Raw genomic sequence first — 21,591 nt, forward strand, 5'->3', positions numbered from 1 at the left:
TATTAATGTGTTCAGACGGCAATTAATTCCCAATTACTGTCCGAACCTGAAGTCTCCTCGTAAACGCAGAGATGGGAATGAATTAAAGATGATCAATATAATTCTCCACGTCGATCGATCACTGTCTGAACGGGCCATAGGTCGTGGTTTCCAGATTTATCATCATTAATAACTGATTAAATAAGAGCTAAAATGCTCTCAAGGTTTAGTTTGCAGAAGCCGACTGCAACCGTAACAGACGTTCATCACGCAAACTGAGCAAAAGAACATTAATACAAAAATAATGGGTAACACTTCACAGTCTCATTTGTTCATATTAGTCAATGCATTAACTAAACTAACATGAACTAACAATGAGCAATATACAGCATTTATTTAACCATAATGTTAATCAAAATGTTCATGTTAGTTCACACTGCATTAATTACTGTTAGCAAAATGACTGCATTTTTTTATTTTAATGAAATGAATGTATTATATTTTACTGAAATGTGTTTTATTTTTTTTTTGTTTATTTTTTTATGCCATTTTATGGTACTAAATTATATTTATGCAGTAGTTATAATCCATTTATTCACTTTTTGAGCCATAAATCTAAACAAGTCGCGCTCTAAATTCGAGTTTGATATCTCAAAAAATGAGCTTTCAGTGTGTGGCCGCAGTACCGAACGCTTCCACTAGAGGACATTCGTCTCACTCATCTTCATAGTGCTCAGTTCTGACCATTTACCGTTTCCAAACATCCGAATAATCTTTTTTATTTGCGTCCACATTGCAAGTGCCGAACCCTTTACCAAATTTCGTACCATTGCGATGAAGAAAAAAATATATATTTTATTTGAAATAAATACATTTAAATTTGCACCAGATGAAGAGCACCAGATTAACATGAGCTAAGATTAATAACTTCTGTACAAGTGTTCTTCATTGTTAGTTCACGTTAACTAATAATAACAGATGAACCTTATTGTACAGTGTTACCAAATATAATATGCTACATTAGACAAAACAATGAAGTAGACAGTAATTAGTGATTGAATCCTTATTAGCACCAAATCTCAGTGTTGATACCTGATGACGAGCAGGTCGAGATAAACCAGTACACTGAACCCAACAACCGCACAGTGTAACTTCACAGAACGAGGCTGGACTCTTTGGTCGTTTGATTTTATTACAAGGAATTATACTGTATTGTGCGCACGATTTACTTAAAACTAGGGAACTAATTATTATATCGTACGTACGATTTACTTAAAAATGAGGAAACAAATTATATCGTACGTACGATTTACTTAAAAATGAGGAAACAAATTATATCGTACATACGATTTACTTAAAATGAGGAAACCAATTATATCGTACGTACGATTTACTTAAAATGAGGAAACCAATTATATCGTACGTACGATTTACTTAAAATGAGGAAACTAATTATATCGTACATACGATTTACTTAAAATGAGGAAACGAATTGTATCGTACGTACCATTTATTTAAAATGAGGAAACCAATTATATCGTACGTACGATTTACTTAAAATGAGGAAACCAATTATATCGTACGTACGATTTACTTAAAATGAGGAAACCAATTATATCGTACGTACGATTTACTTAAAATAAGGAAACCAATTATATCGTACGTACGATTTACTTAAAATGAGGAAACCAATTATATCGTACATACGATTTACTTAAAATGAGGAAATGAATTGTATCGTACGTACCATTTATTTAAAATGAGGAAACAAATTATATCGAACATACGATTTACTTAAAATGAGGAAACGAATTGTATCGTACGCACGATTTACTTAAAATGAGGAAACGAATTGTATCGTACATACGATTTACTTAAAATGAGGAAACGAATTGTATCGTACGTACGATTTACTTAAAATGAGGAAACGAATTGTATCGTACGTACCATTTATTTAAAATGAGGAAACAAATTATATCGTACGTACAATTTACTTAAAATGAGGAAATGTATTATATCGTACATACGATTTACTTAAAATGAGGAAACGAATTGTATCGTACATACGATTTACTTAAAATGAGGAAACGAATTGTATCGTACGTACGATTTACTTAAAATGAGGAAACGAATTGTATCGTACGTACCATTTATTTAAAATGAGGAAACGAATTATATCGTACGTACGATTTACTTAAAATGAGGAAACGAATTGTATCGTACATACAATTTACTTAAAATGAGGAAACGAATTGTATCGTACGTACCATTTATTTAAAATGAGGAAACAAATTATATCGTACGTACGATTTACTTAAAATGAGGAAATGTATTATATCGTACGCACGAAAATGAGGAAACAAATTATATTGTGTGCACGATTTACTTAAAATGAGGAAACGAATTATATCGTACATACGATTTACTTAAAATGAGGAAACAAATTATATTGTGTGCACGATTTACTTAAAATGAGGAAACAAATTATATCGTACGTACGATTTATTTAAAATGAGGAAACCAATTATATCGTGAGGAAACTAATTATATTGTGTGCACGATTTACTTAAAACGAGGGAACGAATTAGTAAATATTTGTGTCCGCATGTCATGTGCAGGGCTCAGTACATTTCTGTTTCATTTTCTTAATATTTTTTGCAAGTGCATTTGAGACGAAGACTGAACGATGAGGTATTTCTTTCATTTGTCAAGTTTTCCTTGAGTGTTTCAGTCCACGTCGTATTATCGCAACAATTGTCAGATCGCTATCTAAACGCTGATATGTTTATATCCACTGCAAAAATATCAAGCTATTTGGAAAATGCCTGCAGGTTGTGTTTAATATTTTAAAAACTAATTTCACATCACAAACTAAAAACAAAAAAAAATACTAACAAAAATTATTTTCCTCTGTACAAGTCGACGTCAGACCACGAGCACCAGTTTAAAATTATTAAATAATATAGATATATATAACCGAACTTAAAAAATACTCATTCTGTACAAAGATACAAATATAATATACAATAAATGGCTGCTGGGTAATTGTCATAATCGTAATTAAAATATTAAACTCTTATACACAAATATACACTTGTGTTTTTAGATTACAGAACCTAAGACTAACTCAAACTCGAGTTTTCGTACGAATAAAATCGCATGAATGATTTGTGGTTTTTAGACAATACAATGATGTTCCTCCTCAGTGTTTCTGTCTTGTTTTTCAGCACAAATATTGAAAGTTTCTTAAATCAAGAGACATTTACTGGAGAAGCAAAATCATATAAGATATTAAGAATGTTTCAATTTGTACTGGAAAACAAGACATAAATTCTGAGGAGGAACATGTAATTTTAACGAGTTCCTGTGAAATCTGCCTGTGTGGCCTAAAGACTCGTTCTGACTCTCATTATAAACAGAAGAGTAAACTGCTGAGCTCGGCTCTTTCTGAACGATGCTCAAACAGACCGGTGCGAACACAACTCTTGAAGGGGTGTATAACGTCCCTTTACAAGACGTCGAACAACTCTCTGATGTCCCCAGAGTGAGTCTGTGAAATTTTAGTTTGTTGTAGTCCTTAAAAAGTGATTTCTGTAAAAGTAAATCTCTCCCTTTGCTTTGAACTTTGAGCGTTGTAACTTTGCAGATGTTGTTTCTGCTCAAACAGCAACATTACACACTAACTACAGTTAGAAAAGTCAAATGCAGGAATGCAGAATCCCTGACAACATTCAAAAGAGCTGAAAACTCGACTCTTTGTGAGCACTTAACCTCTTAAAAATAATAATAATCATAATAATTCCTTTTCCTCCCTTGCCTGGCGTCTGCTACTCTGAGCAATGCCTGAGCTGTGTGTTTGAGCACTTCTTGTGTTGTTCTGCGTCTTGCTTTAGTCCTCTTTTGTAAGTCGCTTTGGACAAAGGCGTCTGCTAAACGACTAAATGTAAATGAAATCACAATGAACCAGCCTTTAACCCGTGATGATTCAGTGGGACAGGAGCGTCTGGGTTTGGGACAGGAGTGGGACACACACACACACACACACACACACACACACACACACACACAGATCTGCTATCGTACCGGCTTCCACGGGCGTCTGAGCCAGAGAGAGCCGGGACAGGGCTGGCCGTTGCACCGCTCCACATCGAGAGGCTTCTCCAGAACATCACAGTTCTGCTCGTGTAATCGCTGACCGTTCGGACGCTGGCAAACCACCAGCCGAGTCCGCTGACCGCCGCCACACGAGCTCGTGCACTACAGCAGAGAGGGAGAGAGAGAGGGAGGGAGGGAGGGAGGGAGAGAGAGGGAAGAGAGAGAGAGAGAGAGAGAGAGAGAGAGAGAGAGAGAGGGAGGGAGGGAGAGGGAAGAGAGAGGGAGGGAGGGAAGAGAGAGAGAGAGAGAGGGAGGGAGGGAAGAGAGAGAGAGAGAGGGAGAGAGAGGGAAGAGAGAGGGAGGGAGGGAAGAGAGAGAGAGAGAGCGAGAGAGAGAGAGAGGGAGAGAGGGAGGGAGAGAGGGAGAGAGGGAGGGAGGGAGGGAAGAGAGAGGGAGGGAGGGAGGGAGTTCAATTATAATTTAAATAATAAATAAAATATTATTATTAATGTTATTATTACATTATTAATAATTAAAACATTAAAACATAAAACATTATTATTAATTATAAATGTTATTATTACTATTATTATAAATATTACCATTTAAACAAATTTTATAATATAAACAAATACGTTTTAATATAAAATTATAATAATAATTAATAATAATTAATAATAATATATTTCAATAATAAATAAAATAATACTATATAAAATATATTATTATTATTAATATTACATTATTATAATATTATCATTCAAAATAATTATTATTAAATAAATACAAATATATATATATATATATATATATATATTATTATTATTAATAGCTATTATTTTTTTAAATCATTTTAAAAACAAATAAAATAATATTATTTAAAATATATTATTGTTAGATTATAATAATATTATCATTCAAAGTAATCATTAAAATAATAATTATTAAATAAAGATAAAATATATGAATGATAAATATAACATCAAAATATAACTATATAACTATATAATAATTATCATTAGTCCTTATTGAGACTTTTTTATGGCTGAATTAAAAATATTTAATATTTATAATTAATATTTATTTTGACTTGTTGGACATTGAGGATTGGAAAAGAATACACAATAAATAATAAAATAATAATTGTATTATAAATAACTCAAATCAATTAGTAAAAACAACTATACAAATATAATAAAAAAAAAAAAAAACTTTTTTTTGCAAAAATATTTTAAATAATGTTAAAAAATAATTTAATAAACAATGTAAACAATTATAATATTATTTAAAATATATTATTATTACAACATGTATTATACTATTATTGTACAAAATCATCATGTAAAAATAATAACAATTAAATAAAAAAAATAAAAAATAAACAAATATGTAAATATGTAAATATAATAACAATTATTACTAAGTCCATATTGAGACATTTTGGTAGTGAATTAATATTTCATATTTACAATCAATATTTCTCTTGACTTTAATGAATAAAATAAACATTTATTACAAATATTATTATTCAAAATACTTATTATTCAATATAAAATAATAATCATTAAACATAATATATAAAAATAAACATTTTTATTAGAATAAATAATATTTCCTCCCCCACTAGCTGGCATTTTAACTATTTTAATCGTGTTAAGATGAAGTCAGGATACCCTTACATTAACATGATGTTAATTTGACTCATCATCATCATCATCATCATCATCATCATCATCAGTGAGTCTCACCTCCCCCCAGATGCCGTAGTTCCAGTGAGGGCAGGGTCCCGAATCGCAGCTCTTTGATTGGTCGGGTTTGACCCTCTCGTCGCAGTGATTGGTGCTTCGGCCTTCAGCGTCCTGACAGACCACAACCCGTCGCTGAGATCCGCCTTCACACGTGCTGGAACACTGAACACACACACACACACCCGTCTGAGCACATGCACCACTGAACCAAACCACTGTTTTAATGCCCATTCAACACATTTACCCTTGAATTCACATTCATGTAACACGAAAAACACACTCCCAGTGATGCATCATTGATTGTGTAATATATTTGAGTGAATCTGTGCCTGCAAACGTACTGTTGATTTATAATCGCCTGTTCAGGTCGACGTCACATGACTTTCTGCATAAACTCCAACAGCAATATACCGTCTCTTTACAGCCTGTTGCGTTATCTTCATCAGTTCAGACAAACAACACTAATAAGACCCTCACACACTGTGAGTCACACACACACACACACACACACATTCTGGATCTCATCCAGTCCCAGCATGCATCTGGGCTTTTGCAGCGGATCAACGCTAATGGGCACATGTGCTGGTGATGAAGAGAACTGAAGTCAGACGACAGAAACTCTGGTGAGGAACGTGGAATATGAACGCAAACAAACAGGATCGACACACACGCTACACACATCACAGCTGTCCTGCAGGAAACACTACTGACATTAATAATGATAATATAATATCATCTTTCAGTTTGAACATTTTAGTCATGTTATACATTCTATAAAGGAACTAATATGAAAATTCATGATACAATAAGCTGTTGTGTTATGGCCAATAATTGATAAATAAATGATTTTTATTTATTTATATATTTTTACATAGTTTTATATATGAATATTATTTACAGGCTTTCCTGGAGCTCAAACAGTAGAGCGTTGGTGCTTGCAAAGCCAAGTTCATGGGTTCAACCCCCATTGCAAATCAGGTTTATTGGTAACATTTACAGACGTTCAGCTGCTTGCAATGAACAAATCAAACAAAAGTCATTGAAATGGCTCAACACAACAAATGTTTCAAGTGGAAAATACAACTTTTAATGACTTCTGCAGTTTCAAAATTATTCACCTCCCTGAACAGAATCCCTCACTACAGCACACATCTGGGCACAAGTGTTGTCACGTTTGACTGCATGTTAGAAATATGGTCAAAAGAATGGTCCAAAAAGTTAAGAGAAGGTCTCATCGCCCTTCACAAAGAACAGGATACAAAAAGATAGCGAAGACACTAAATGTTCCTCAAGACACCACTGGAAGCATATTCGCAAGTTCAAAGTTAAAGGAACAGTGGTTACACTCCCTGGACGGGGAAGAAAAAGGAAGATATCAACGGCTGAACCAGATTTCTGAGAAGGCCGGTTAAGAAAAACCCTGGAGTGACTGCAGAAGACCTGCAGCAAGACTCGGCGGCCTCGTACTGAACGTATGCCAGAACTCCAGGACTTCACCACTACTGACCCAAACGCACAAGGAAAGTGCTCAAATAAGCCACAGAAGTTTGGGGATTCTGTTCTGTGGAGCGATGAAACTAAACTGGATATTTTCGTCACCTCTGGATCAGCGGTGTGTCTGGAGGAGGAGGAATGAAGCATCAGCTGTGAAGAACTCTGTCTACAGTTCAGCATGTGGAGCTCGTGATGCTCTCGGCTGATTTATATCCTCCAGCAGCGCAGCGTGTGGAAGGACAAGATGGATTTATTGAAGTATCAGGAAATCCTAGGAGAAAACGTCATTCCATCAGTGAGGAAGCTGAAGCTTGGACTTTCCAACAGGACAATGATCCCAAGCATTCCTCAAATTCCCCGAAGGCTTGGTTGCAGAAGAAGTCCTGGGAGATCCAGTGGCATCACAGTCTCCTGACTCGAACCCCATAGAACATCTCTGGTGGGATTTGAAGGCGGTTGCAGCAGCAAACCTAGGAATATTCCTGAACTGGAGGCCATTGATCATGAGGAACGTGCTCAGATCCCTCAGAAACGCTCTCAGAAGCTGCTGTCTGCTATACATGCTGTTTGCGGAAGGTCATAACAGCAAAAGGGTGTTTTACTAAGTGCTAAAGATGCTTGCCATGAAAGAGAAACCTCAATTTGAGATTGATGAAATTGTGTGTGTGTGTGTGTTGCCCTGACCGCTCCCCACGGGCCAGTCCACCACTGGTTGTCTGTGTGTGTGTGTGTGTGTGTGTGTGTGTGTGTGTGTGTGTATATCTCTCACCGCTCCCCACGGGCCGGTCCTCCACTGGTTCTCTGCGGGGATGTTCCAGCTGTGGCTGCCAGGGTCGGGGGGGAAGTAGGGCTGGTTGTTGGGCCAGTGGTAGGAGGACTGGCAGGGCGCCGACACACACTCCTGCTCAGCGCTGGGACGCTCGTCCGGGACACAGAATGACTCGTCCACCTGATGGTGATGGTTCATACACACGACCCGCCGCGTGGACCTACCCACACCACACGACACCGAACACTGGGGAGCACACACACCAACCAGATTTAAAACAGTGGATGGATGTATGGATGGGTGGGTGGATGGATATGTGGATGGATGGATGGATGGGTGGATGGATAGATGTGTGTGTGTGTGTGTGTGTGTGTGTGTGTGTGTGTGTGTGTGTGTGTGTGTGTGTGTGTGTGTGTGTGTGTGTGTCTCACCGGTGTCCACTCTCCCTCCCTCCACTGTCCACAGGGACTGAAACACACAGTAGAGTCTGCGGGTCGAGGCAGGAGAGAACAGGACGAGTCTTCAGCAACTCCACCCTGAGCATCTCTACAGCTGACGTAACGCTCACGCCGGCCCTCACCACACGACACCGAGCACTGAATACACACACACACACACACACACAGATGTGTACAGATGTAACATATTTGATACATCAGGCTTTTATAGCTCATATAGTCTGATGAGTAAGGGTTAATGTACATCCAGCCGGTTGTTATCTCGGAATAAACCCGACAGGGTGGTCAGGATCAGGTCTTCATTGTGTTTATTCTGAGATCACACACACACACACACACACACACACACACACACACACACACACACACACACACACACACACACACACACACACACACACACACACACACACACACACACACACACACCTGAAGGGGGTTTATTCTGAGATAACAACCGGCTGGATGTATATAATCCTGCTAATTACACGGACACTTGCCACATTAGTAAATAATTAGATACGAAATATTGATCTGAGTAAAAATATTTTATCAGGTCTTTAAACGAAAAGCTTCCGCAGAAAGAGCAGTTTCAGCGGCGAGATCAAACTAGACGGATATTTAAGAGATACAGTATACAGTTATACCACTTATTACACAGCATTTCAACACATTAATAATTATGGTGATCAGAGATATTGATTTCAGATTAAACTGTTTTAAAATCGTATCGTATTTGTATCTTATAATCCAACAGTGTACAAAACAATAGACACAACATGGCAGCAGCTATGAGTGTGTGTGATGTGTGATGTGTGATGTGTGAGTGAGTGAGTGTGTGTGTGTGTGTGTGTGTGTGTGTGTGTGTGTGTGTGTGTGTGTGTGTGTGTGTGTGTGTGTGTGATGTGTGTGTGAGTGAGTGAGTGTGTGATGTGTGTGTGTGTGTGTGTGTGTGTGTGTGTGTGTGTGTGTGTGTGTGTGTGTGTGTGTGTGTGTGTGTGTGTGTGTGTGTGTGTGTGTGTGTGTGTGTGTGTGTGAGAGTGTGTGTGTTACTCACGGTTGTCCATGACCCGTATCTCCACTGTGTGTGTCGTTGACCCGGTTCTGCTGGTCTTGGTGTGTTAAACACAGATGCTGTGCGAGGACAAACCGACAACTCACAGTCCTAAACACACACACACACACACACACACACACACGTATGTCAGATTCATATGTAATCGATTATGTTGTTCATTATTACTGGTCAAAAGTTTGGAAACCTAGGCTGCATTTATTTGATCAAAACTACAGTGAAAACTTGTTTCTTCTTCAAACTTCTTTCAAAGACATTAACAAATCATAATTGTTGCCATCTTTTCCCCCAGGGTGGATGGAGTGTTTGATCACCTGACTGTCTCGAGGTCTGGCGGCCGCGTTACACTCCCTGTCGTCCAGCGTCTCACCGTACGCTCCCGACACACACCTCACCGCGCGCATCTGATAGCCTTGACCGCAGCTCACCGTACACTGCAAAACACCACAGCACACACTCACAGCACTGAAAGATGAATCGCTGTTTCTGTTTTGAAGTGCATCTATCTATCATAAAAGTGCATCTATCCATCATAAAAGTGCATCTATCTATCATAAAAGTGCATCTATCCATCATAAAAGTGAATCTATCCATCATAAAAGTGCATCTATCCATCATAAAAGTGCATCTATCCATCATAAAAGTGCATCTATCCATCATAAAAGTGCATCTATCCTTCATAAAAGTGCATCTATCCATCATAAAAGTGCATCTATCCATCATAAAAGTGCATCTATCCTTCATAAAAGTGCATCTATTCATCATAAAAGTGCATCTATCCATCATAAAAGTGCATCTATCCATCATAAAAGTGCATCTATCATCATAAAAGTGCATCTATCCATCATAAAAGTGCATCTATCCATCATAAAAGTGCATCTATCCATCATAAAAGTGCATCTATCCATCATAAAAGTGCATCTATCCTTCATAAAAGTGCATCTATCCATCATAAAAGTGCATCTATCCATCATAAAAGTGCATCTATCCTTCATAAAAGTGCATCAATCCATCATAAAAGTGCATCTATCCATCATAAAAGTGCATCTATCCTTCATAAAAGTGCATCTATCCATCATAAAAGTGCATCTATCCATCATAAAAGTGCATCTATCCTTCATAAAAGTGCATCTATCATCATAAAAGTGCATCTATCCTCATAAAAGTGCATCTATCCTTCATAAAAGTGCATCTATCCATCATAAAAGTGCATCTATCATCATAAAAGTGCATCTATCATCATAAAAGTGCATCTATCATCATAAAAGTGCATCTATCCATCATAAAAGTGCATCTATCCATCATAAAAGTGCATCTATCATCATAAAAGTGCATCTATCATCATAAAAGTGCATCTATCCTTCATAAAAGTGCATCTATGGATAGATGCACTTTTATTGACTTCAAAACAGAAACAGCAATTCACTGCCATTATAAAGCTTGGAAGAGCCGGGACATTTTTGATATAACTCTGATTGTATTCGTCTGAAAGAAGAATGTCATATACACACACACATACACTTTACATGATCTTTGATCAAACACACGTGACAGAGCGCGCTGGTGTGTTTCTCACCGGACTCTGACATCACACACTCACAGCACTGATCATACACTCGAGACAGAGCGCGCTGGTGTGTTTCTCTCCGGACTCTGACATCACACACTCACAGCACTGATCATACACTCGAGACAGAGCGCGCTGGTGTGTTTCTCACCGGACTCTGACATCACACACTCACAGCACTGATCATACACACGAGACAGAGCGCGCTGGTGTGTTTCTCTCCGGACTCTGACATCACACACTCACAGCACTGATCATACACTCGAGACAGAGCGCGCTGGTGTGTTTCTCACCGGACTCTGACATCACACACTCACAGCACTGATCATACACTCGAGACAGAGCGCGCTGGTGTGTTTCTCTCCGGACTCTGACATCACACACTCACAGCACTGATCATACACTCGAGACAGAGCGCGCTGGTGTGTTTCTCACCGGACTCTGACATCACACACTCACAGCACTGATCATACACACGAGACAGAGCGCGCTGGTGTGTTTCTCACCGGACTCTGACATCACACACTCACAGCACTGATCATACACACGAGACAGAGCGCGCTGGTGTGTTTCTCACCGGACTCCAGCCTCCGGTCTGCCAGGACGCACATTCGGGACGCTCACAGACGCCCAGCGCCGAGGGTTTGGTGTTCGGGTCACAGCGCTGCTCACTCAGCTGCTCGTCTCCCAGAATGCACTGCACCTGCCGGTGTCGCACACCCTTCCCACACGTCGCCAGACACTGAAACAGAGACAAAGAGTTACTGTAGTACTGTGAGTAACGATTCAATGTAATATTTTTAAAAATGCATTCATAGGATTCAGAACGACTCAGTTCAGTTTAATACACAGTTTAATTAACCATTCTATTGAGTATTTATTAAATGAATTTATAGCATTTATAGAATTTTAAGGTCTTGAGTTTGTTTTATTATTTTAATTTAGTGCTGGGCAACTATTGATCGCATCCAAAATAAAAGTTTGTGTTCATATAATATATGTGTGTGTGCTGTTTATAATGATTTTGTACATGCAAATATTTCTTAAATATATACATGCATATGTGTGTGTTTATATATACAAAATAATTATACACAGTACACACACACATATTATATAAACACAAACTTTTATTTCGAATGCGATTGCCCAGCGCTATTTTAATTATATGAATTATTGATTACCTGAAAATAAATAATTCTTAATCCAAAAGATTTATCGGTGCACATCATTATTGTTTTAAATTCATCATAATATTTTAATTTAAAAAAAGAATAATTCACCATGAAATTCTTTATTATTTCAGTGTTTATTCTAAATGATTTATTGGTGCACATCATCATTATTGTGTTAATAATCTTGAATCAGAATAAGTTCCTCTTGCAGCATCTCTTCTCTTCTCTGATGACGAGGGCGGGGCTATAACCTGTCACTCACATGAGATCAGCCAATAGCAAACCACAACCATCCAATCAGCCAATCAATTCCACACAGACACAATCAAGCCCCGCCCACATTTGTTCTTGTTCCAGAAGCGTTTCCCTTGGATATACGACACAATAGAGGAGAAACTTGACCATATTTTCCAGAAAATAAGTCACACCGGGTCAAGATTGCATTGTTGAGAGAAAGGAACACAAACAGCGTTTCACTTGGATATACGACACAATGGGGGAAAAGACGAGCACATCATCTGTTTGATGCCGCCTTTAAAAGTGTGGTAGGATAGGAAGAGTTTGGTGTCAGTACCTCGCTCCACGGGCTGGCGCTCCAGTCGGGACAGGGCACGTCACTGCAGGGTTCGCTCAGGACTCTCTGATCATCACACTCTCGCTCCGCCAGCCTGCGGCCCAGATTGTTCATACAGAACGCCTGTCTCGTCCGAACGCCACGTCCACAGCTCCTCGAGCACTGCGAACACAAGCACAACACATTACAGAGAATCAGGAGAAACAAGGAGAAACATCACATGCAAATCCACACATCCTTGTGCTAAAATACGATTGAGTCGGGGTCAAACTGATCCTAAATTCAGGATCACTATGAAAAACACCAAAGATTCATGTAAAAAATTTGGTGCAAATAACTAAAAGTAAATACAAATAGTTCCTCACATTATTTGTACTTACTGTAAGTAGTACTTGATGTAAATATCCTCTGCGAGGGTAACGTGTTTTTATGACTCTTAACTGTTTTTCAAAGTGTTCATTGAATTGAATGGAAACCAATGGAGGGTCAATTTGACCTCATCACAAAAGACGTAACAAAATGTGTACAGCCTTTCCAAAACACATTCATGACACTAAAAGAGGAACAGCCACCAAATTTCAAGAAGAAATAAATAGTTCAACCAGTGTTTCAAGCTGTTGGAAAATCCAATGGGGTCAAATTGACCCGAAACACAATAGGTGGATTTAGGGCTATTTTTATATTATTATTGTTATTAAAGTGCCCTATTGTGCTATTATTTTGTTATAAAGGATTTTTAAAGGATATGACCTTTCATGTAGTGTGTAATACAGCTGTTTGTGAATGTAAAAGGTCAAAGTGCAGATGAATGGAGTTTTTGTCTCCCAAAAGAAAGAAGTGATTCTGAACTGAAACAAGTCATCAGTAATTCAGTCTCACTTCCTGCTGTAGGTTTGTAACTCATTTGCATAATGCCAGCCTGTGGTCTTGATTGGCTGAACAGCGTCTCTTAGCCCCGCCCTCAAACACTGTAGTGTATCTGAGACTGGAAGAGTTTGGTTCGTGGTGTTCATGTGGAGAAGACGCTGTTTTCTGCTGACAAAGCAAATCCACTCTGATGAGATTGATACGGTAAACCCACGCCATCGTTACTGTTCGTTTCACTGCATGTCAAGAGCTGAGATTCAGATATGCTAATGTGTATCTGGTTTCTGACCAATCACAGCAGAGCAGCTCTCAGAGAGGTGGGGTTTAGAGAGACTGAATCCTTGATCGAACAGTTTCAGACACTGAGAGAAAAGAGCTGATGCTGCAGTGGAGATTATGAGAAAGTTTGACCTTGAATGCATTTTGTAGGAGAATCAAAAACAAAATGAGCAACCTTTGAAACAGCATCGGGCACTTTAATAAGTCAGAGTATGATCTGTAGTGTGTGTCACCTGAGACCAGGCGCTGTATTGCCAGCTCTTGAGCAGACAGTCTCCGTGACAGGCCTCTCGAGTCTGCGGTTTGGGCAGGTCTGCGCAGACACGGCTCTCCACACGCTCACTCACGCTCTTGCTCTGGCTGTAACGCATACACAACACGTCCAGCGTACGGGAACCCGGACCACACTTACTGGAGCAGTCGCTCCGGCCCGCCACGTGCCACCTGAGGAGCGCAGAGGAAACTGCTCAAACGCTGTCCAACAGACATCAGCGTTCGCTTTCTTTGCTTTTCTGTTGTGTTGACCTTTTTAGCCAAGAAACCCTAAAGGTTCATTTGCATGTCACACTCACCGCGCTCTCCCAGCTCATTAGGTGCTGAGACCTATGTATCAAATCTAATGCAAAAATGCACAAAAAGGTCCTTTTTTGCATTTTTTCAAATATTAAACATGAAATGTTTATGTAGATTTACTGAAGTAGTATTTTCTTTGAAATCATACTTCAATAATCTTATTTACAACTTTGAGAAATAATTTTTTACAGTGTGGGAAACAAATGCATGCATTAGAAATGATGCATGCGTAATTATATTTAATGTAAAAGCTCACTGATGATGCAGGATATTGTGATGTGATGAAACTCTTGTGGTCAGATTCACAGAATATGGATGCACGTTGCCATCAAATTTCAAAAGTATAAAATATTTTCATGAGATTACACAATATTTTATGTTGCTGGAGATGAGATGCAATTGTACTGACACTAACTGAAGGAAAATCAAGCTTCATCACCAAACCAAGATCACCTTTGTTGATCAAATCAATATCAAATCAAACATTTAAGATTAAATTGAAACATAAAAACATTTCAGTGTTTGCAGAATATGTGCTTTCAGATTTTCTTTTGGTTCAACACTAGAATAAGGCACGGGAGCTGTTGTGCGGATGTACCTGAGTTCACAGTCACTATTGCAGTTCTCCGTCGCTCCTCTGGGTCGAGGAAGATACTCACACCTCTGATCCGAAACCACCAGGTGATCACTCTTACGAACACACACCGCCTTCCGTCGCCACTCACCTGTAGAGGAACACACACACGTGAAGCGTAAGGGACTTCCTTTTAAACTACAGAGAAAGAGATGAGAAACACCAGAGAGAGATGAGAAAGAGATGAGAAACACCAGAGAGAGATGAGAAACACCAGAGAGAGATGAGAAAGAGATGAGAAACACTAGAGAGAGATGAGAAAGAGATGAGAAATACCAGAGAGAGATGAGAAAGAGATGAGAAACACTAGAGAGAGATGAGAAAGAGATGAGAAATACCAGAGAGAGATGAGAAAGAGATGAGAAACACCAGAGAGTGATGAGAAAGAGATGAGAAACACCAGAGAGAGATGAGAAAGAGATGAGAAACACTAGAGAGAGATGAGAAAGAGATGAGAAACACCAGAGAGAGATGAGAAAGAGATGAGAAACACCAGAGAGAGATGAGAAAGAGATGAGAAACACCAGAGAGAGATGAGAAACACCAGAGAGTGATGAGAAAGAGATGAGAAACACCAGAGAGAGATGAGAAAGAGATGAGAAACACCAGAGAGAGATGAGAAACACAAGAGAATGATGAGAAAAAGACGAGAAACACCAGAGAGAGATGAGAAAGAGATGAGAAACACCAGAGAATGATGAGAAAGAGATGAGAAACACCAGAGAGATATGAGAAAGAGATGAGAAACACCAGAGAGAGATGAGAAACACAAGATAATGATGAGAAAAAGACGAGAAACACCAGAGAGAGATGAGAAAGAGATGAGAAACACCAGAGAGAGATGAGAAAGAGATGAGAAACACCAGAGAGAGATGAGAAACACCAGAGAGTGATGAGAAAGAGATGAGAAACACCAGAGAGAGATGAGAAAGAGATGAGAAACACCAGAGAGAGATGAGAAACACAAGAGAATGATGAGAAAAAGACGAGAAACACCAGAGAGAGATGAGAAAGAGATGAGAAACACCAGAGAGTGATGAGAAAGAGATGAGAAACACCAGAGAGAGATGAGAAAGAGATGAGAAACACCAGAGAGAGATGAGAAACACAAGAGAATGATGAGAAAAAGACGAGAAACACCAGAGAGAGATGAGAAAGAGACGAGAAACACCAGAGAATGACGAGAAAGAGATGAGAAACACCAGAGAGAGATGAGAAACACCAGAGAGAGATGAGAAAGAGATGAGAAACACCAGAGAATGATGAGAAAGAGATGAGAAACACCAGAGAGAGATGAGAAAGAGATGAGAAACACCAGAGAGAGATGAGAAACACCAGAGAATGATGAGAAAGAGATGAGAAACACCAGAGAATGATGAGAAAGAGATGAGAAACACCAGAGAATGATGAGAAAGAGATGAGAAACACTAGAGAGAGATGAGAAAGAGATGAGAAACACCAGAGAGAGATGAAAAAGAGATGAGAAACACTAGAGAGAGATGAGAAAGAGATGAGAAACACCAGAGAGAGATGAGAAACACCAGAGAATGATGAGAAAGAGATGAGAAACACCAGAGAGAAATGAGAAAGAGATGAGAAACACCAGAGAGAGATGAGAAACACCAGAGAATGATGAGAAACACCAGAGAGAGATGAGAAAGAGATGAGAAACACCAGAGAATGATGAGAAACACCAGAGAATGATGAGAAACACCAGAGAGAGATGAGAAAGAGATAAGAAACACCAGAGAATGATGAGAAAAGGATGAGAAACACCAGAGAATGATGAGAAACACCAGAGAGAGATGAGAAAGAGATGAGAAACATCAGAGAGAGATGAGAAAGAGATAAGAAACACCGGAGAGAGATGAGAAAGAGATGAGAAACACCAGAGAGTGATGAGAAAGAGATACCAGAGACGGATGAGAAAGTGTTTTAGGACAGAAAACCAAAAGTGGGTGCAGGCAATAGAGCCGGAAAGAAAGCAGAACCTTGACACATGCGACTGCACTCCTGCCACGGGCCTGCCGGATCCCAGCCGAACTGCTCCCGCTGCTCCTCGATGGGAATACTGAAGGAATATCTGACGTCAGGATTATACAGGTTTCCCACACACAGAACCTGAGATGACAGGAAGATCACAAGCCTGTAAATCTAACTTTAAGCTAACTTAAAATAATAATAAAAAAACTATAATAGTATATAACACTGATTGTATTATCTTTCACCATTTTAAATCTGAAGTATTTTACCTATTATTAAAATTTTTACAATTATCACAAATACTGATTTTTTCCCCCTTTTTTTCTTGCAGTGTGGTCATAATCAGACAATAACAAAATAAGGTGATGCACAAGATAATTAGATGTTTTCTGTTCTCATCATGTCATGCTGGGTGGCCCCGCCCTCAATGAAATCTCATTGGTCTAAAACTTTGCTGTGGTTTTCTTTCATTTCGCTGTAAATGTCCTTGCTCACCGAGTCCGAAATACCCCTGAGTTCCTTTGCCCATATAATCTTTGAGCTAATAAGGTTAAGCATATTTGGCTTGCTGTCCGCAATGGAGGGGCTCGAGGAAGCAGCTTCAACTCGAGCTGAGATATACCCCCCAGTGGGACTGCTAATGCTCGGATGATGAGTATGGTAGCAAGATGCCTAAATGATGTACTGTAGGTGGAGCTGGGGAGGTGGAGGGACGCCAGAACAACTGATGCCAGAGCAAGGAAAGCGGCTGCTTATATGCTCCGGCAGTTAATTTGAAAGATTAGATGGGTTCACTCCCCCCGAAATTACATTGTGAACTTCACTAAAAAAATTAACACAACCTCACGTTGTGTCAATCATGTTTGCACACTGCATCTGAAACTTTCGTCTGTCATAAAACAAATTGCATCGGGTTCGATTGTCGACGTTTTTTTCATCCGTAGCAAGCAGTTTGATAGTTGTTTTGACAATTCAGAGCCACTGAATGACCAATACGAAAAAATGCATACGAAAATTTCTGACTCAGTGAGCAAGGACCTTAAGTCTTGATGCCGAATTGTGTCACACTGCACTTTTATAATGGTTGTGTTTGGTGTTGTTCAACTTGCCTGCAGCACGAGCTCCTCCTCAATCCGTTGTGTGCAGTTGATCCGTTCCACTGTAGTGTTGGATCCACTGTACTCAATCTCTGCTCCCTTAAAGGTGATTTCCCTTTTAAACATGGACACCACAAAGTTCCCGTTCAGGAGAAAGTTGGACTGACTGTCAGACAGAGCTGCAGATCAGAGGACAAGAAGGATCAGAACTGGACAGGGGTTTGTTTCCCAAAAGCATCGTTAGCAAACTATGGTTGCAAGTTCCGTCGTTATCAGCAGTTCAACGAGTCGGTGTTTCCCGAAACCATCGTTCCAACGAAAATTCGCAAACAGCATCGCAGAGTTGTGTGTGTGACGACAGCTCTAGATCTCGTCCTATGGTTAGAAGCAGAGTTTCTAGTTTGCATGACATGTGGACTCAGTAAATCCTGATCTTGAGACAAATAAGCAAGCTGGCATTCAGTACAATCTGTGTTTTATTTAGAATACATACAAATGTCATTTAGGTCTTTTAGTTTGTCAAGAGATTTAAAGAGTCGTTTTTGAAGAGTGCGCATGTGCGAACGAGCTCTAGTGCGTAAGAACGAGTCTATGATTGAATCTGGAAATAAAGCAAAATAACCGAGAAAAATGAGAAATAGTCCTCAGATGCCATGATCGTACTTTATATCTAGCGTTAATTTGATCTTGAAGAGATTCATTAACAGTAGTTATTACTCCTCCATCTACGTGACATCATTAACCAATTTGCAACAATATGGTTTCAGGAAACGGTCGTGACTAGCTAGTTGATTTCTTCAACGATGCGTCGTACTATGATAGTGAAGCAGCGAGTTACGTCAGTGTACGGTAAACACATCCCTTCAGATGACATTGGTTTTCTGTTTTTCTGAATGTGATTGAGTGTGCGTTCTTCGTTGAAGTACCATGCAAATATCATAGTATGTGAATATGGAAATCATTCAGAATGTACAGATGGTGGACAACCAGAATGCCTAATACCGCCGCGCCAGCTGCCGCGGCGAAATCACCGCGGCAAAAATAAACCAGCCGCATTTCAAAGTCGTTCCCAAAATGACCGCCAGGTGGCGCAAAGGGACATTGTGCAAAACAGCAGCAATTGCCGTATTTTAAAATGTAAGTGGGTTAAATATAAAACCCTAAGCCTAATAGGCATATTTTTCATATATATAAATAGGCCTATTAGGCTACAACAGAATAGAACCAAAGATATAATCAATTTTAGAACTGAAAAAATAGAATCAAAAGTTAAAAATAGAGACGATATTAGGAGCAATGACGCTGAATATTTTTACTATTCTATTGAGGAATTAGATAAATGAAGAGCTCTCGTGAGCGATACAATTGCATAGTAATTTATAGTGATTTCAAAAGCAGTCCTTAAAAAAAAAAATACATTGAGTAGTGTGGCATAATTTTTGAGAGATTACGCGGAACGCGTTTTAGTTAAGATCCTGGTTTCAATGCCCTTAATGTATATAGGCTAGGCTACTGCTTTAAAAAAAATGTCATAACGCGTTTTGAGATTGTTTTGAATCAAACATTGAAGTTTAAAATGTAGTGTTTTGGCACACCAGGCCGAGTGGCGTTAGGCATTGTTCAAAAATCAGGTTTTATTCTGGCATGTTGAATTGGCGTTAGAATTTTGTATTAGATTTATTAGATTTAGATTTTAGATTTCGTTAGATTTATTTTTCTCATAACAGCTAAAATAACTTAATATATGCCTTGTCTTAATATGACCTACTTAATATAGGCAATAGGCATATAATAGCCTATATAATAAATTAGCAAAACTTGGCCACTAAATATTTAATTTTCAATTATTTTAATTATCACAATTAAAGTTTTAATTTTATTAAATTGAACAAGCGCAACAATCAGCATTTAATCAAATATTCTAAAAGATGTATTATTAATAATAATGTTATTTCAACATAATATTTCGTTTTTTCGACATAATATGTGTGCGTGCAACAAGCAAGATGTGTATTTGTAAATCCGGTGATGCGTGCATTGATTTTTATCAATAAACAAGTGTTTTCTGACAGTGTCGACTGCAAAGATGAAGTTGACGATCGCCATATTTGTAGTGAACGCACCTAGAGAGAAATGCACATAAAGACATAATCAGAGAGTAGCCTTTTTCTTTTCGTTTTGAATTATTTCGTTTGAAGACATTTCAAGCTCTGTGTATTTGATGCATTTATCATGTCTGTGTGAGGCATACGCTGAGTTTCGTTAAGTTAGGAGGATGAGATGCGCTCCAGCTGACGTGCAATGCAAGTGACCGCGCGGGCGCCTCCATGATTAGTGTCTGTTATATTTGCTTCTCTTACTTATTAAATATTATTAAATATTAAATATTTTAACAAATATGATACTAAATGAGATTATTTAATGGCTACAACAGTATAGTAGGCCTATAGACTCTATTTGTACAAATTGCTGCACATTAATTTAATTAAATGAAACCTTGTAACGAATTCACATTGTAGGGTAGACTGTGTACAGTTGAGACACCTTAAATAACTTGCGTTCGCAGCAAGCACAAGTTGTGATTTTTGCTGTGCACTTGCATATTAGTGTCAGCTGGGAAGGAAATATAGAGACCAGACCTCTTGGAACTTTAATTGAATACATAGCGTTGGTAAAGCATACTGAAATTACATCCCTACAAATTTATTAGGCCCTACTGAAAATAAATGTATCGAATTTAAGCAAAGTAGCCTAAATGTTAAGACTGTAAGCCCTTTGCTTTTTTACGTAGCCTATAAAGGATTCTTATAGCCGACTTTGTGTTAATATAATTTGTAGAGAATTTTTTTTAACTCAAACGTTAACACTGAAATAAATGAATGAAATAAATGAAATAAATGAAACTAAATTATTGTAAATTTTTTGGCACACCACGACGAGTGGCGCTATGCATTGTTCTAAAGCCAGGTTTTATTCTGGCATGTTGAATTAGTGTTCGACAAACACGGCGGCGCGTTTATTTGAATGAAGAGCGCTTCTCGCTCGTGTGAGCGAACACACACTAGAACGTCGCAAAGAGTGAATCGTGGCCGAGTGGTTGAACTTACGTTACGATCATTTAGATGACACGGGTTCGAATCCCGAACTAACTTGGACTACTGATATTTGTATATTAGCCTATTAATGCATTTTATAGTCTATTGTTGATGCAGAGAGATTTGTCT

At 38.6% G+C, this 21,591-nt stretch overlaps 1 protein-coding gene across 1 annotated transcript in view; it reads right to left on the reverse strand.

Moving 5' to 3' along the window:
* LOC311283519 (A disintegrin and metalloproteinase with thrombospondin motifs 20) overlaps positions 1-21,591 on the reverse strand; it is a 115,566-nt gene that overhangs the window by 27,362 nt on the left and 66,613 nt on the right. The window contains exons 17-28 of the mRNA XM_084397978.1: positions 18,380-18,546; positions 17,279-17,408; positions 15,252-15,378; positions 14,314-14,524; positions 12,935-13,096; positions 11,763-11,927; positions 9,933-10,052; positions 9,601-9,708; positions 8,517-8,681; positions 8,086-8,331; positions 5,823-5,984; positions 4,063-4,236 (exon numbers count right to left, since the gene is read on the reverse strand). Of these exons, the coding sequence (XP_084254104.1) occupies positions 4,063-4,236; positions 5,823-5,984; positions 8,086-8,331; positions 8,517-8,681; positions 9,601-9,708; positions 9,933-10,052; positions 11,763-11,927; positions 12,935-13,096; positions 14,314-14,524; positions 15,252-15,378; positions 17,279-17,408; positions 18,380-18,546 (1,937 nt within the window). The remainder of the gene's footprint in view (positions 1-4,062; positions 4,237-5,822; positions 5,985-8,085; positions 8,332-8,516; positions 8,682-9,600; positions 9,709-9,932; positions 10,053-11,762; positions 11,928-12,934; positions 13,097-14,313; positions 14,525-15,251; positions 15,379-17,278; positions 17,409-18,379; positions 18,547-21,591) is intronic.

This window comes from Rutilus rutilus, assembly GCF_951802725.1.
Source record: "Rutilus rutilus genome assembly, chromosome: 23".
NCBI classification, from domain to species: Eukaryota; Metazoa; Chordata; class Actinopteri; order Cypriniformes; family Leuciscidae; genus Rutilus; species Rutilus rutilus.